At 57.3% G+C, this 16,049-nt stretch overlaps 1 protein-coding gene across 1 annotated transcript; it reads left to right on the top strand.

The window, feature by feature from the left end:
• The first annotated feature begins 3,063 nt into the window (after positions 1–3,063).
• C17H15orf39 (chromosome 17 C15orf39 homolog) lies at positions 3,064–14,370 on the top strand. Its single transcript, XM_064157284.1, has 3 exons — positions 3,064–3,171; positions 8,766–11,955; positions 12,590–14,370. The coding sequence occupies exons 2-3, from the start codon at positions 8,826–8,828 to the stop codon at positions 12,673–12,675; spliced, it is 3,216 nt and encodes a 1,071-aa protein (XP_064013354.1). The 5' UTR covers positions 3,064–3,171; positions 8,766–8,825; the 3' UTR covers positions 12,676–14,370.
• Positions 14,371–16,049: the final 1,679 nt, after the last annotated feature.

Here is a 16,049-nt window from a genome sequence, read left to right on the forward strand (position 1 = left end):
CCTGCCTTGCCATGGTGCTGGTGAGGAATGGGGGTGGAGGTGGAGGCTGTGAGGTGCTGTTCTTCCACTTATTGCCCCCAAGACTGCTGACCAGAGGAGCTACCCCAAGGTTGAGAAATGTTGTGTGCAAGTGATAAAGGAGGAACGGTTTGACCACAAGGAAGCAGGGCTTGACCACAGCCCCACCCAGACACTTTGCACAGCGCCAGATAAAGAGGTATAAATACTGCCCTGATTTTTGTGCCTGGTTAGGGGAGGGGTAGGGGGTGGGGGTGGGGCTGAGAATTCCACACCGCACAGCAGGGATGAGTTGATGGGTCTGTCCTCCTCACCACCCCCCACCCCTGAAAAAGGGACTCCTCTTGATAAGATCTGAGACCTCAGGCTCACAGGATGTCAGGGGTTGGAAGGGACCCAAGGAGATCATCGAGTCCAACCCCCCTGCCACAGCAGGACAATCCTATCTAACACAGATCACAGAGGAACACATCCAGACAGGCCTTGAAAGGCTCCAGAGAAAAAAAAAACAACCCTCCATCAGACTGAAAACTGTGGAGAAGCTTTGGGTAAGATTTCAAACTTTTGTTTTTAAGAGTTGAGCTGAACAAGCGGTGGTGGAGATGTCTCCAAGTAGGCATGAGGGAGGAAGGACTCTGGCATGGAGTTAAGCTAATGCTGAGCTGAACCATCTTAAGCTTCAAGGCTTTCTCCACCAAGTGGAGTGAACTGCAGCTCTGCCTTGGAGTTAAGCTAATGCTGAGCTGAACCATCTTAAGCTTCAAGGCGTGGAGTTAAGCTAATGCTGAGCTGAACCATCTTAAGCTTCAAGGGTTTCTCCACCAAGTGGAGTGAATTGCAGCTCGATGCAGTGAGGGGAAAACAAAAAGCAGGAATACTGATAGAGTCTTATGACCATAACTCCACCTAATGAGCTTTCCCATCTTCCTGTCGGCTGGTTTTAACACTTAATAACTCCTAGATGTTACCCACAAATACATAACCTCTCATAATTGGATGTAATTGTTATGTAATGGTGTTACAACGAGACCAGAGGACACGTCACGGCGGTGCACGATCGATGAGCTCCAGACAAAGCAATCATGTGTAAACACCAGAGCTGAGGGACTTGCAAACCCAAAGCCAGCTCCTCCCAGCTCCTTATTTTCTTGCCTGCTGCCACCAAACTGCTATAAATTAAACTAGGTTTCAAGGGGGAAATAATGGTGGTGAGGCCAAAGAGAGGAGAATTCAAACGTTGGCTTCTTGGGCTTCATTCAATAAGGTCCTTAATCACCTCTATTAATAATTAGGCACATTCCTAAACCCTCTGCTGAAGTGGGGCCAAAAGGAGTGTGAGCAGGTTTGGACACCTTGGTGACCTGAAATCATACAATTAAGGTTGGAAAAGCTCTCCAAGAACATCAACTCCAACCATTAATATCCCTCAGAGCCCAGTCCCCGTGGACAGTCACTGCGTTGCGTTTACATCTAGTTAGTGCAAAGCTCATTCGCTTGGGAAAGCTCCAAGGGAACCACTTTCCCCCCCTGCCCCCTGCCACCTGCCATCTGAAGAAGCTTGGAGGTTTGGGCTTCCAATAAAAGCAGGGTCAGCTGACACTGTTCGAGACACCTCCATGCTGCCCAACTCAAACTGTACTGCAAGAAAAGAGTACCTGGAAAGCAGAAGTCTTTATTTCTCCTTTAGCAATCACAGAATGGTTGGGATAGGAAGGGGCCTTTAGGATCATCTAGTTTCAATCCCCCTGCCACAGGCTTAGAGACGCCTCCCACTAGACCAGGTTGCTGAAAGCCTCATCCAGCCTGGTCTTAAAGACTTCCAGGGATGAGGCATCCACAAATTCTCCAGGCAGCCTGTTCCACTGTCTCATCACCCTCATAAGGAACTTCCTCCTAACAGCCAACTTAAATCTCCCCTGCTCTTCTCGAGCCATTGCCCCATGTCCTATCACCCACAGGCCCTTATAAAAAGTCCTTCTTTCCCTGCCCAGTGAGGGCCAAGCCTCTGCCGAAGCTTGGCTCCGTGGCCTTGGGCAAAGCACTTAATCTGGACACAGCATCTATGGCACTGGGTTAACGGCAGCGACGGGCCTTTGAGGAGGGTTAATGATTACTTGGGGAATGTTTGCCCTCTTCAGACACAGCTCCTCCGATAAACTCCACGCGGCAGTGCCAGCAGAGATACCCTGGGCCCGACCCTTTGTGCTTCGAGGGGCTCTCCTGGGCAGGGCAGGGCAGGGGAATCCCTGCGGAGGCTTTTCTTTGGGGTGGGGAGAAACCATCCCCAGCCTACCCAGACTGTCAGTGGAGCTCTCAGCCTGCCTCTGTCCCTGCGTAGAAGATGGGAAAGCATTGGTGTGAGTACGGACAGAGTCGAGCCCGGAGAGGTCCTGGACGCTGCATCCGGCCGCCAAACCCAGGGGGGTCAGTGCTGTGGGGACATCCTTTGGCCAAGGGTCCTCTTAAACAGGGGCTACCCACAATTCAGAGACTGCCTGTTGTGGGGGGCTCCCCTTAAGGGGGGGTTCTCCTTGATAGGGTCTGCTCTCTTATGGGGACTGCCTGCAATGAAGGATTCCCTTAATGGGGGATTCCCTCTTGGGGGGTTACTCCATAACGGGAACTACCTGCAGTGAGGGCTCCCCTTAATGGGAGTTCTTTCATAATGGGGACTGCCTGCAATGGGGGCTGACCTTAATGAAGTGTTCCTCTCTAATACAGGCTCTGTAATGGAGGCTCCCTTCAGTGGGGGCTCTCTCCAGCACAGGCTCCTCCATAACGAGGAGCTTTCTGCACCGCGGAGACTTCTTCAGCAGGGACTCCTCTCTGGGGAGTTTCCCGTAACAGAGAGCTGCGGGGATCGAGGGTCTCCGCTGCGAGCACGCCGGGCAGGGTCCCGAACAGCTCAGCGCACATGTGGCGGGGCTGGGCCGTCCCATCCCGTCCCGTCCCATGCGTCTCATCCCGTCCCCTCCTCCGGCCGGCCCACGCGCACACACAGCTCTTCCTCCTCCTCCTCCTCCCTCCTCCTCCTCCTCCCACTTCCTCCGCACAATGCGGGCTGCCGGTCGAGCGGGGAAGCGGCTGCGCCCCCCTACTCGGCGCCGAGACCGGTAGAGATGCTCCGGAGGAGGCTCCCCGCAGCCGCCGCAGGTGAGTGCGGGGCTGGATGCGGCCCCAGTGGGCTGGGGCGGAGTGGGACACGACGACACGGAGACCTATGGGAGCTGGGGGCGATGCGGGGCGGCAGCCGGGGCTCCCGTGGCGGCGGTGAGGGGACACACTCTTTGGCCTCTCCGTTCCCTTGCGGAGGGGGAGAAGCTGCCGGAGGGTTTCCCACCCCCCTCCCCAAAACTTTCCTGGCCCCTCCGTCAGGGTGAGTTTCTGTTTGGAATAACTGGGCCCCAGGCTGCGCGTCCCGGGATTTTCCCCATTTATGGACACCCGGGCTGCACGACGTGTGCCCCGCGGCTGCCTTGTGATCGCCATCGCGATAGCACCAGCGACACCGGGGCCGTGCGGAGGGAACAGGAGGACAAGCCAGCAGCCAGGTCCGTGCCTCGTGGTCGGGCAGGAGCGGGTCATGCCCTGGAGCACAACGGGTGGCCCTGCCTGGGTTTGGTCAACCTGGGTGGGACATGAGCTGGATGGCTCCGAGCTGGCTCGGTGCCTTTGTAGCTGCGTATCCGGAGGGAGGGCGAGAGGAGAGTGGTGTTGAGCCCTTAAATACTGCGGTGTGGCTCTGGAGGCAGCGGTTCTGCCCTACGGACTGCCTTCATCCCTGTTCTTCGCTAGGAGCGGGCATTGCCGGGGGTGTTTGAGGAGTAGCAATCTGATTTACAACACCGCCAGTGGCATGTGTGGGTGTTCCATCAGGGTACTGTCCTACAAAGAAACTGGCTTGGGCTGAGGGAAAGATCCATCTGGGATTTTTGCCTACCTGGGCAAGTCTTCAGAGTTACAGATTTCCTTAAAGAGGGGTAAAGTATGAAAAGAGGCAGCTGGGACTGCTGAGGCTTCTGCTTTGCTGCCCAAAATGACCTCAACGGGCAGGGAAAACCTTGCATCCGAACCCACGGAGAAGATGGGGACACAAAGCCACTGAGAAGATGGGGAAGGTGACCTCCTCGGCAGGGGCCCAAAGTCCTTGCCATTGTGAAACCAGTACTGCAGCCAGACAGGAAACTCCTTTATCACTGGGAGACAGATTTGGGGTGACACGGGCTAAGCCCCCTCCCTTAGCAGCACCGCGGGGGTGCCGCGGGACGGCTGGAGGTGCCCGAGGCCAGCGGGTTTAGGGGGTGAAGGGGTTTGTTTCTGGCTTGCTAGGGGGCTGGCTGGGAGCCGGCGGCTGGTCCGTGGCATCACGTGGCGGCGGCGGAGGCGGGAGGCCGCGGCGAGCAGCTCCCGCTTCTTCCCGCCGCCCGCCTCGGGCAATGGCAGCCCGGGGAGGAGGCGCCGCGGAGCCCCCGCGCCCTGCCCGACCGCTCGGGTGACACTGGACACGGCCACGCTTGTTCGAAGCCGGTGGAGCAAAAAAACCACCAAACGCAGAGCCATTCCCTGGCAGCCTCAGCAGGCCAAGGAGGTGGCACAAGGGCCCTTGGCCGTGACCTTTCGCCACCCCAAGCGCGGCAGATAAAGCCGACTGCGGCCCGGCGGCGCTTACCGAGCAGGTTTCGCTGCAGGCAGCCGGGTGGCATGTGCTCCTTTTCAGCTGGTTTGGCTTCCCCCACCCCCCGCCCCTTTGCAGCCAAACAGCCCTTTCCGGGGGGAAATGGGGAAAGCCAACCATAGAACCATACAACCACAGGACCATAGAATGGTCTGGGTTGGAAGGGATCTCCAAGGTCATCCAGTCCAAGCCCCTCTGCAGTCAGCAGGGACATCCTCAACGAGATCAGGTTGCCCAGAGCCCTGTCGAGCCTCGCTTTGACTATCTCCAGGGATGGGGCCCCAAACACCTTCCTGGGCAACATATTCAGTGCTCCACCACCCTCACAGTAGAGAATTTGTTCCAAACATCCAATCTAAATCCACTCCCCTCCACTTTGAAGCCATTAGCCCTTGTCCTGTCACCACAGGTCTTTGTAAAGAGTCTCTCTCCATCCCTCAGGTATTGGAAGGCTGCTATTAGGTCTGTCCCCAGAGCCTTCTTCAGGCTGAACAACCCCAGCTTCCTCAGCCTGTCTTTGTAGCAGAGGTGCCCCAACCTTCCGATCATTCTCGTGGCCCCCATCTGGACCTGCTCCATCAGGTCCATGTCCTTCCTATATCAAGGACTCCAAACTTGGATGCAGTACTCCAGGTGAGGTCTCACCAGAGCAACCAACCAACCAAAGAAACCCAGGAGGAAGATAGAGGGAGGGAGAAACAGCTCCATTTGAAATGGAACAGAAGCAGAGTTGTGTTTCACTCACTCTCTGCTTTCCCCAGCTGTGAGGTTTCGGTATTGCCAGTGCTGGCCACGTGTTGGCCCAGGTGTTCCCCCAGGCAAGCCCCAATTCTCACATGGTTTTCTACTCCCTGCAGCACCCCCCCAGCTCCTGCAGCTCGGGAAAAGGATGGTGGGTGTCACTGTGCCACCTGCAAGGGGATGGTCCTGGAAGGAAGGGCTGGTGGTGACAGCAAAAGCAGAGCTGTTTACTTGGGTCTGGGATGGCGCAGGTGTGGGGATGGCACCAGCCAGGCTGTATTTCAGGGAAAGAGGGAGCCCATTTGTGCCCTCACCCTAATGAGCTTAATGAGCTCAACTCCTATCAGACAGCAGAGAATCCATGTGTCTGGCTCTGGTACCTGCTGTGGGATGACTTGCCCTGTTCTGCAGCCCTCCCCTGTAAGGCTGGAAGTCACAGCTGGCCACCTGCTTCCCCCTGAATCAGTTGTGTTCTCCTGGGGGGAAAGATGTCCTCCTAACAGAATCCAAGGCTTCTCCTCCCTCCGTTGCTGAACAGAGGCCTCCACTGTCGGGGTTCAGGCGATGTGGCAAGAGGACAGCTGTGATGGCACCGCCAAAGCACCCAGAGGTGTGACTGGGTGCTGGGGTGAGAGCAGGGCTGCTTGCACAACATCCCTGCCGCTGCGGGTTTGCAAATCGGTGCCTTTCAGGGAAAGAGGAAAAAGCAGTAGGGAACTGTCAGAAGTCACAAGATCCCAGCGTTCTGTCCCAGCCTGTCCACCCTGAGCACTCTCACCACTTGGAAGGGAACCGATGCTGGCATCTCCCTCCCACGCAACATCTCCTGGGGAGACAGATTTAAACACCACCCTCCCGAGAGGTCCCTCTGGGGCCACTGGGAAGGGAAATAACCCAGTTTGGGCCTCCCTCGCCGTGGCTTCACATCCTCCCAGTCAGGGTGGAAAGAAAACCCAAGGCTCGTTTTGGAGGGGCCACATGGCAACATGCAGCTGACTTCTCCCGGGTAGGGTGCCCCAAAAGGTCTCAGCCAGCATGCGGTGCTCAGAAGCCTGCAGCTTCTGAGGGTGCCAGCAAGGGGATGAACTTCATTCTCACCCAGAGGGAGGCAGCAACCCTCCAGAGAGGTTTTCAGAGGAGTCCAGGGAAGCTGGTGGCCCTGTGACCCCTCTCTCTGCCCATCAGTGGTCTGGTAGGGAGAGTGGCAGGGTGCAGCACGTAGTGTGTCAAGGTGGAATGTGTGTACCTCAGCTGGCAGACCACAGCCGTGCTGCAGAGCAGAGCCACCACACTCAGGTCCCTGAGCACTACCCTTGCCAAGTCTCCCCAGATATCTGCTCCATTTCCCCTCCTGTGGACAGGGCTTTTATCTTATCTCTGCACTCTTTTCCTCCACTTCCTTCTTTGCTTCTCTGCTAACCCTTGCCACAGTAAGAGTAAAAACCTTGGGGGGGGATGAGGAGCAGATACAAGATCCTACTGCAGTAAGTTCATCCACGTCCTTGCAAGGAAACCAGACCATCCCTGAGACATGCTGGGTGAGGTTTGGCCGTGCTAGGAGGATGTTTGGTGATGTTTAGCTGTGCCTAGGACATGCTGGGTGAGGTTTGGCCGTGCTAGAAGGGTGCTTGGTGATGTTTAGCTGTGCTTAGCACATGCTGGGTGAGGTTTGCCGAAGCTAGGGAGATGCTGGATGACATTTGCCTGTGTTGGGGAAATGCTGGATGAGATTTGGCTATGTTAGGGAGATGTTGGATGATAATTAGGCCATGCTGGGAGAATGCTGAGCCATGGTCCAGTAATATTGAAGTGGGTCTTGGGGATTGCCTGGGTGATGTGCACAATGCCAGGTGATGCTGGAGGGATACTGCGTGAAGGTCCAGTGATGCTTTTGGTGCTCTAGCAAGGCTTAGGTCATGAGATGCTGAGCAATAATGTGAGGCTGCTGGGTGACACCGAGAGACACTGGGGGGATACTTGTGATGTTCAGGGGATGCAGAGTGATTCCTGGGAAGGCTGGGTGATGCTGGGACGATGGTCTGTCAGCTCCACCTGCTGGCATGCACCGCCTGACACTGTGAGCCACTACTCGAGGCTTCGATTAAGCAGTAGCAGCCCAAAATCAGAAAAGCTCATAGCAGAGAGAGGGTCCCCCTGAGCTGCAGGCTGCTGTGTTGGGGGAAAAGCTTCGAATCAGCCTGAAAGGTGAAACTGGGGGGATTTTGGGGCACTCGCCATAGTCTGCTTGCTCCTCACCTGAGCTGACCCAGCTTTGCTCTCTTCTGCTTGTTACAGACGCTCATTGAGGCTTGGAAACCAAAGTGCCCACAGAGGTGTTCAGGGGTTCTCCAAGGAGACTGACACAGAAGTGCTTAGCCAGCCCAGCAGGATTCTCAGCCCACCAGATCTGGGCTCCCACCCTGGCTTGGGCAGGGCTACCCTGGCCAGCACCCAGAGAGAGGAGCATCTGTGCTGGGTGTCAGATGTTGTTTCTCAGCTGGGGACGGGTTGGTTTGTAGGATCTCTGTCAGGTGCTGGAAGGATGGGAAGAGGGAAACAAGACTCTTGGTAGAGACTGACTGTGAGATGGGCAGGGCTTTCCATGACTCTCTTCCTGGGTCCTCTGGCCTTCCGGTCTGATGTTGCTGAACATCACAAATGAGTAAGAACCACAGAATCATTAAGGTTGAAAAAGACCTATAAGACCATCAAGTCCAACCAACACCACTACACCCACTAAACCATGTCCTGAAGTGCCATGTCTACAGGACAACAAAACCAAGCTGGAATTGCCCTGTTTCAGATTAAAGCTTGTCCTGACTGAGTCCATCCTCCCGAGGAGTTGCTCTGTGTGTCCCTGGCAGCTTCTTGAACATCCTGTGCTCAGCTCCCAGTTCCTCAGGGACATTTGGCTGGCCCCTAAGATTGACCATTGGCCTCACACCACCATGGCCATCAAACCATGTTCCAGTGTGCCACATCCACATGTCCATTTCTTGAACACCTCCAGGGATGGTGACTTCACCACATCCCTGGGCAGCCTGTTCCAACGCCTGACCACTCTTGCAGGAAAGAATTATTTCCTACTATCCAACCTAAACCTCCCCTGGTGCAACTTGAGGGCATTTGCTCTTGTCCTAAAAGAGAAGCTGCAGGGGGAGAAGCTGCATGAGAAAGCCAACATGCATCCTCCAGCCTCTGTGTGGGCAGGGTGAGTTCTGGGGAGCTCGCAGTGGACCCTGTCACTCCACGCTGTTCCACCACGGGCCTGAGTGCTTGCTATGGGGACTTCCCTTGCTCACAGCTTATTTTCTCTGTCTCTCTCACTCAGGAAGGCCAGCTCACCTCAACCATCGCATGCCCTGGTCGGGACACCATCAGCAACATATAAATGGCCTCAAAAAGGCACTCAGAGTCTCTGGACCCTGTGATTTTCAACAAGCTACATCGGCTGGAGATGGAGACCACCACCACCACCTTCCCTGCCAGCCTATGCAAATCCAGCCCCGTGCCCAACCCTGGCTCTGAAAACCATTTCAACTACAAGGGCTCCTACTTTGCCTGCCCACTGCAGAGTCCTGACCACCCTGAGCAGCCCGCAGTGCGCTGGAGCCCGGCGCCTGCCTACGTGCACTACGGCCCTGCTGCCAACAGCCAGCCCCCCTCAGCAGAGGGGCCGCCGCTGGGCTGCCTGCTCTACCGACCTGAGAGCTTGGGCAGCGGGCTGCAGCCCACGGGCACCGAGAAGGGCAAGGACAGCCTGATGAGGGAGCTGCTGCTGGTGAGGGAGAGGCGGAGCAGCCCACCACCGGCACCGGGTCACCCCTTCCCGGCGAGGGCACCGGTGGTGGCGGTTAACAAGGTGACGCCCCTGGCTGTCCCCAAGCCGGTATACAGAGCCCCCTCCACCTGCTTCATGGACCCCAGGATGGCTCTGCCACTGGGACCCCGGGCTGAAAGCCTGCAGCAGAGACCTGGGGATGCAGACTGGACTCTGCCTGCTGCCACCCCTAGTAGCCACCCTCTCCACCCCAGTGAGCCCCGTGGTGGCACCGGGCTGCACAAGCGGGGTCCCCATTCTGACCCTGGTCTCCCAACGCTGCACCCCAGCCTGGCACTGCCCACCAAGGATAAGGTGGGCTCCCCCATCACCTTCTCTCCCTACTACATTGCCTTTGAGAAATACAGGCCCTCTCCTGGCACCCCCTTCCTGGAAGCCAGCTGCCCCACTGCCCATAGCCAGCAGAAGGCACCTGAGGTGCCCAGCCTCAGCCCAGACCCCTGGGTCAAACTCCAGCCACCCAGCCCAGCATACCGAGAGAGGCCACCGGTGTGCTACCCCCTTACCCACTACCCACTGCCCCTCCAGAAAGCTGCCCTCCTCTACCACCCCTTGGCTCCCAACATGGAGGCACCACCCAGCCCCCTGCCCAGTGCTTACAACGGTTTCAGCTTTACCGGGGGCGGGGAACCCTTTCCTGGCTCTTACCTGAAGCCCCAAGCCCCAGCAAGCTACTTGCCCAGCCGCTTGGACACCTACACGGCAAGGACAGTGGGCACGGGCACGGTGGCATCGCCTCCTGCCAAGTCAGTGGCACTGCCGAGGGATGGCGAGTCACCGCAGCGAGCTGGCTACGTGCCAAGCCCCAGCTTCACCTTCAGCCCTGGTGACAGGACGGGCTTGGGCACGTCCTTTGCTGGCACGGAGCCGGGCTGTGAGCGGCGCCGGGCGGAAAGCCCCCAGCAGCGAGCAGTGCCGAGGGATGATGGTGCTTCCCAACCCGCCCGCACCCCAGGGAAGGTGTCCGGGAACTCTGATGGGCTCACAGGGACATTGCCCGGCCCTGTGGAGCAGGATGCTCCTTATCCTGGGAGGAGGGCCAGCCCAGCTCCCCAGGAGACCCCCCACGGAGGACCACCAGCCACCACTGATGTTGAGAAGGGAGATGCCGGCAAGGTGAATGATGCGGAGAAGGAGCTTGTCCCATCATCATCAACTTCCTCCCCAGACAGGCTGAAAAGCCCCAGGGATGGTGAAGTTTCTCCTTCCTCCCCACCCATGCCGGTGATCAACAACGTCTTCAGCCTGGCACCTTACCGAGACTACCTGGAGGCCTCAGCACAGGCCCCCTTCTGCAGGGAACATCTGCAGGGGGACACCTCGACCCAAAACACGGGGGGCAGCCAGGAGCCTGCTGTCCTTAGAGACAACTCAGTGATGTCCAGCCTGCTGCCCCTGGGCATGGCAGCCAGCCAGGAGCTGGAGATGGGCAGCAGCACGGTCCAGAGCGAAGGGGAAAGCTGTTACACAAGTATCCCCAAAAAGCCAAAGCTTGCACCTTCAGACCCAGAGTCTGAGGAGAGCAGTGTTGGGGGGCTGGGGAGTGGGGAGCCAGCCCCTGAGGACACAGTGCTGGACCTCAGTTTGAAGAAGAACATGGTGAAGGCCAAGGAGATCCAAGGACCCAGCAGCCATGTGGAGGGGACTCCGGACAGGGAGGGTGTGGAGCAGGAGAAGGAGGGTCCAGGCAGGAAGGAGGTGGTGGGAGAAGGGACCACGCCCCAGGTGTTGCCCTTGATGCTGGAGGTGTACTCTGTGGACAAGAGCAACTTCCAGAGCTCTGCCACCTTCATGTTCAAAAAATTCAAGATCCTGCGCCCCCCACAGCCCAGCTCCTTGCCCCCCACGCAGGCTGGCAGCCTCCCCACACCTCAGCCCAGCCTGCTGCCAATGCCAGCCCCCTCCAGCAGCGTCCCCACCCCGCTGCCATGGACCCCTCCGGCTTCCCCGCTGCCACCCACCAGCAGCCCCCCAGCCCCCCAACCCAGCAGCTTGGTGCTGCGGGGCACTGGGCCGGACCCACAGCAGCCTCTCCTGCCTGAAGCCCTGCGTGTGCTGCGGGAGGAGGTGGTCTCACTGCTCAGGCAGCGGTCTGGCTCCCAGACCACCGCCGGGCAGTATTTCACCACCATGCACAGCTGGCTCTGCGACATCATCTCCTGCTCTGTGTCTAGGTCCTCCCCAGAGCTCCTGCAGGAGTGGCTGAAGAAGGCAGAGCCTGCAGAGGAGCTCGGAGAGGTGCCCAGATCCTCCCCCAAGCCCAAGAATGGCTCCAGGGTGCCCGAACCTCAGAAGCCTACCAAAGGCAAGGAGATCTGGCTGGCTTTCCAGGATGTGGACACTCTCCTCCCCAACCTGCTCTCTCAGTTGGAGACTTTCATGTTTTCTCGCAAGTGTCCTTTCCCCCACGTAGTGCGGGCAGGGGCTGTCTTCATCCCCATCCACGTGGTGAAGGAGAAGCTCTTCCCCAAGCTCCCCGGGGCCTCTGTCGACCAAGTGCTGCAGGAGCACAAGGTGGAGCTGCGCCCCACCACGCTCTCGGAGGAGAAGCACTTGAGGGACCTGGAGCTGAAGAGCTGCACCTCTCGCATGCTGAAGCTCCTGGCACTCAAGCAGCTCCCTGACATCTATCCAGACCTGCTGAATCTCCACTGGCACAACTCCATCAAGCGGCAGCTCAGTAGGTAGCCCAGTGGCACCGGTGGGTCCCTGGGGCTCTTGGGAAGATCCAGCTCCATCTGCCTGCCAGATGCTGCTGCTCTTTGGTGGGAGCATCCATCACTTCTGTCCTCCCTCAGCATCCTTCTCCTACCGAGGCTGCTGCAGAGCAGAATATTTAGCTTTTCTCTGTGGGTAGTGGAAGCAGAATGCTTGAGCTGGGCTGTGGTGGTGAAGCTGATGGGTTTGACCTTGCCTGCCTAGGAGTCATCCCGGGGACATCAAGAGAGTGTTGATCACCTCCAGGCCACCCTTCCCCAGCCCAGAGTGATGGGCAGGGCAGTGTGCATGCTCTGTGCACCAGCAGCCCTCCTTGGCAAAAGGACATCCTTTTGCTGCTGCTCAAGGTCACGGGCAGCAGCTTGATTTGTTGCATGTCCAAGCTCACAGGCTGAGCAGCACCCCTCTAAGTAGGCAAGTGGGCATGTCTGCAGGGACTTGGGGTGGGGGTTGTAGGCAGCTTCCTGAAGGGGATGGGGACCTTGGGTTGGCTGGGGATGAGGACAGAAGTGGCTCTGCTCTATGGGCTGAAAGGGGATGATTCAGGATGGGGAGGTGAAGACCCTGCTGTCCCTAACCCCTCTGTTCTCTCCCAGGTAGTCCTGGCCTGGAGGCACTGAAAGCTGATGGCAAAGCGATAACCGCAGAGGGCAAAGTGATAGTGATGGAGAGCACAAAGTAAAAAGGAAGCACAAAAGAACGTGTCATGGGCAACAGCTGAGCCACCTGCCCTTGAGAACGGGGAAGAGAAGGTCCCCTTTGTCCCCAGAGTAGGGTCCCCTCCTGGCAGTGACATGGATGCCAAGGTGAAGTAGATGGTCACCAGCAAACCTGTGGGGAGATGCTCCCACCAGCAGAGCAGCTGGGATGAGGACCCATCCTCCTGGGATGTTGGTGCCTGGAGACCCACTGGTAGCATGGGGATCCTCTAAGGATGATGTTCAGGGTGGAGAACACGCTCCAGAGCTGTGAGCAGGGGTAGCTGGCATGGGACCCTGGCCCATGGGGATGGGCTCAAGCCCCTTATGGCAGCTGGAACTGCGTTTCTGTTGAGGCAGCAGCTTTGAGGACATCTCCTGCCTCCATCTGTGACTGGGAGGGCACAGCTGGATTCCCAGGGAAGCTGAAGGACTGGAGCAGCATTTTCCTGCGAGAGGAACATGGAAATGGCCACAACAAAGTCCTCAGCCTTGGCAAAAGCTGCCTGGCTGCTGCAGGGGCCATCAGCCACCAGCCCTCCTCTCTCCCAGCAAACATCCCTTTCTCCGGGGATTTCAGCTCTCAAGTCCTACAGAGACTTCACTGCAGGTTAGAGGTCAAGGGAAAAGAAACTTCTGTAGCCACAGGATGGGTTTTGTTGCTGTTTTACATGAAGACGTTGTAAAGATGTTACAGATTCACCACAAGATGCTGCTGCCTTCAGGGTATGTGCTGGGGGGGTTGTAAAAACAGTAATTTATACCTTTTTGGAGGTGTGGGGGGGGAAGGGAGGGGATATTTAAACTCATGTCCTCACCCATTTGCTCTGCTGGACCAAGGAACCAGGCTGGTGGGGCTGAACGTTTCAAGTCCTACCTACAGCTGGAAAATACCCCCCCACACAAAAAGAAAAAGGCTGTGAGGACAATGTCAAAGCTGCCAAAGAAAAACCACATCACCACCCAGACCCCAGCCGGCCCCAAAGGGAGGTGAATGTGTTGGGGATGACCTTCCTGGCACCACGGAGACCTCAGCATGAGGAGATGGGAGCAAGACCTCAAAAGGAGAGGATCCCAGATGAGCTCCAGAGGTCCCTTCCAACTCCTACCATTCATGCCACAGGCACTCTAGGGTTGATTGGTAGCTCAGCAGGGATCCATTCCATCCCACGGGTGTGCAGCAGCAGGATGCAGCAGAGGCCTTACAAGCTCGACACTCAGGTGTTTTTCCAGCTGATTCAAGGGCGTGGAGTAACAGCAATCAGGACTGATGTTACTTTTTTATTTCACTACAGGAAATATTTATTCTAAGCTAAGAACACAGGGCTGGGAAAACCCAAACAAAAGAACCCCCAACCTTACCCTGACCCCGGGGATTTTTCTAGCCCCCAAAATGTGTTTGCCATCCTGGGGAGACATCTGGTGCTGCTGCTGCTGCTGCTTCCCTGTTTTCTGTGAGTGGTTTCTGGTTTACCCACTAGGGATGGACTGGGCATGGTGGGGACAGGGAAAGGAGGAGGTGCTGCTGGTCTCCTCGGGCAGCGTTTGGGAAGGACAGGGTGGGGTTTGGAGCTGTACACTGGGGGCTGGGGAGGGAGCTGCCTTCACTTTATTTAATGTTTTTGTAAGGATTGGGAATTTTAAAAGGTGCCTTTCCAGATTAAAAACAACAAAAAACACCCCACAAGGTTTGGCTTGTTTCCAGAGACACTGCTCTGGGCTCTGCCTGCCAGTGTGCACATCAATGTCTTTATTGATGATCTGGGCCAGGAGATTGAGTCCAGCATCAGTAAGACACCAAGACAGGAGCAGCTTGGAGCTGTGGGAGGGTAGGAGAGCCCTGCAGAGGGACCTGGCCAGGCTGCATGGGTGGGCAAAGGCCAAGGGGATGAGACTGAACAAGGCCAAGTGCAGGGTTCTGCCCTTTGGCCACAACAACCCCAAGCAGCACTACAGGCTGGGGCCAGAGTGGCTGAGAGCAGGCAGGCAGAGAGGGAGCTGGGGGTGGTGGCAGAGAGGAGCTGCAGAGGAGGCAGCAGTGCCCAGGTGGGCAGCAGAGCCAGTGGCATCCTGGGCTGGCTCAGGAGCAGTGTGGGCAGCAGGACAAGGGAGGTTCTTGTGCCCCTGTGCTCAGCACTGCTCAGGCCACCCCTGCAGTGCTGTGTCCAGCTCTGGGCTCCTCCACTGCAGAGAGCTGTTGAGGTGCTGGAAGGTGTTTGGAGAAGGGCAGCAAGGCTGGGGAGGGGCCTGGAGCACAGCCCTGTGAGGAGAGGCTGAGGGAGCTGGGAGGGTGCAGCCTGCAGCAGAGGAGGCTCAGGGCAGAGCTCATTGCTGTCTACAACTACCTGAGGGGAGGCTGTAGCCAGCTGGGGTTGGTCTCTTCTGCCAGGCAAGCAGCAACAGAGCAAGGGGACCCAGGCTGAAGCTGTGGCAGGGCAGGTCTGGGCTGGCTGTGAGGAGGAAGTTCCTGGCAGAGAGAGTGATTGGCATTGGAATGGGCTGCCCAGGGAGGTGGTGGAGTGGCTGTGGCTGGAGGTGTTGCAGCCAAGCCTGGCTGGGGCACTTAGTGCCATGGTCTGGTTGGTTGGGCAGGGCTGGGTGCTAGGTTGGGCTGCCTGAGTTTGGAGCTCTCTTCCAACCTGCTCCACTCTTTGCTTCTATGACATCAAAGGAGCTTTCTGGGGGTGGGGAGAGACCCCAGATCATCACCCAGCATCACCGAGCCAGCTGAACACCCTCCCATCTAAAGCACTCACCTACCTCTTCCTGCAACAAGCCCTGAGTGATGTGTCCAGCCCCTCTACCCCACTGAAGTAGGGAGGAGTTGGAGCCATCATGCAGTCCATCTCTGGAGGGTGCAGGGAGTCCTGGAGATCATCCCTTGTTAAGGAACACATCCCAGCAGCCCTAACAGAACCAGAATGGTTTAGGTGGGAAGGGACCTCAAGGATCATCCAGTTCCAACCCCCTGCCATGGGCAGGGACACCTCCCACTAGAACAGGTTGCTCAAGGCCTCATCCAGCCTGGCCTTGAACACCTCCAAGGAGGTGATTCTGTGCTCCACAACCTCCCTGGGCAACCTGTGCCAGTGTCTCACCACCCTTAATGCAAAGAACCCATTCCTAACATCTAGTTTGAATCTCCCCTATGACAGTTCAAACCCATTCACCCTTGTCCTGTCATTACAAGACCTTGTCAATAGTCCTCCAGCCTTCCTGTAGGTCCCCTTCAGGCACTGGAAGGCTACTGTATGGTTTCCTCGAAGCCTTCTCCTCTCCAGGCTGCACAGCCCCAACTCTCTCAGCCTGTGCTCACAGCAGAGCTGCTGCAGCCCTCTCAGCATCTTGGTGGCCTCCT

This window comes from Pogoniulus pusillus, chromosome 17 (genome assembly GCF_015220805.1).
Source record: "Pogoniulus pusillus isolate bPogPus1 chromosome 17, bPogPus1.pri, whole genome shotgun sequence".
NCBI classification, from domain to species: domain Eukaryota; kingdom Metazoa; phylum Chordata; class Aves; order Piciformes; family Lybiidae; genus Pogoniulus; species Pogoniulus pusillus.

What these genes read in the sequence shown, in the direction of transcription:
- C17H15orf39 (XM_064157284.1), top strand. Translation starts at nt 8,826, where the DNA reads ATGGCCTCAAAAAGGCACTCAGAGTCTCTGGACCCTGTGATTTTCAAC. An exon ending in CTCCATCAAGCGGCAGCTCA is followed by an intron (nt 11,956 to 12,589) that starts GTAGGTAGCCCA and finishes GTTCTCTCCCAG; the next exon opens with GTAGTCCTGGCCTGGAGGCA.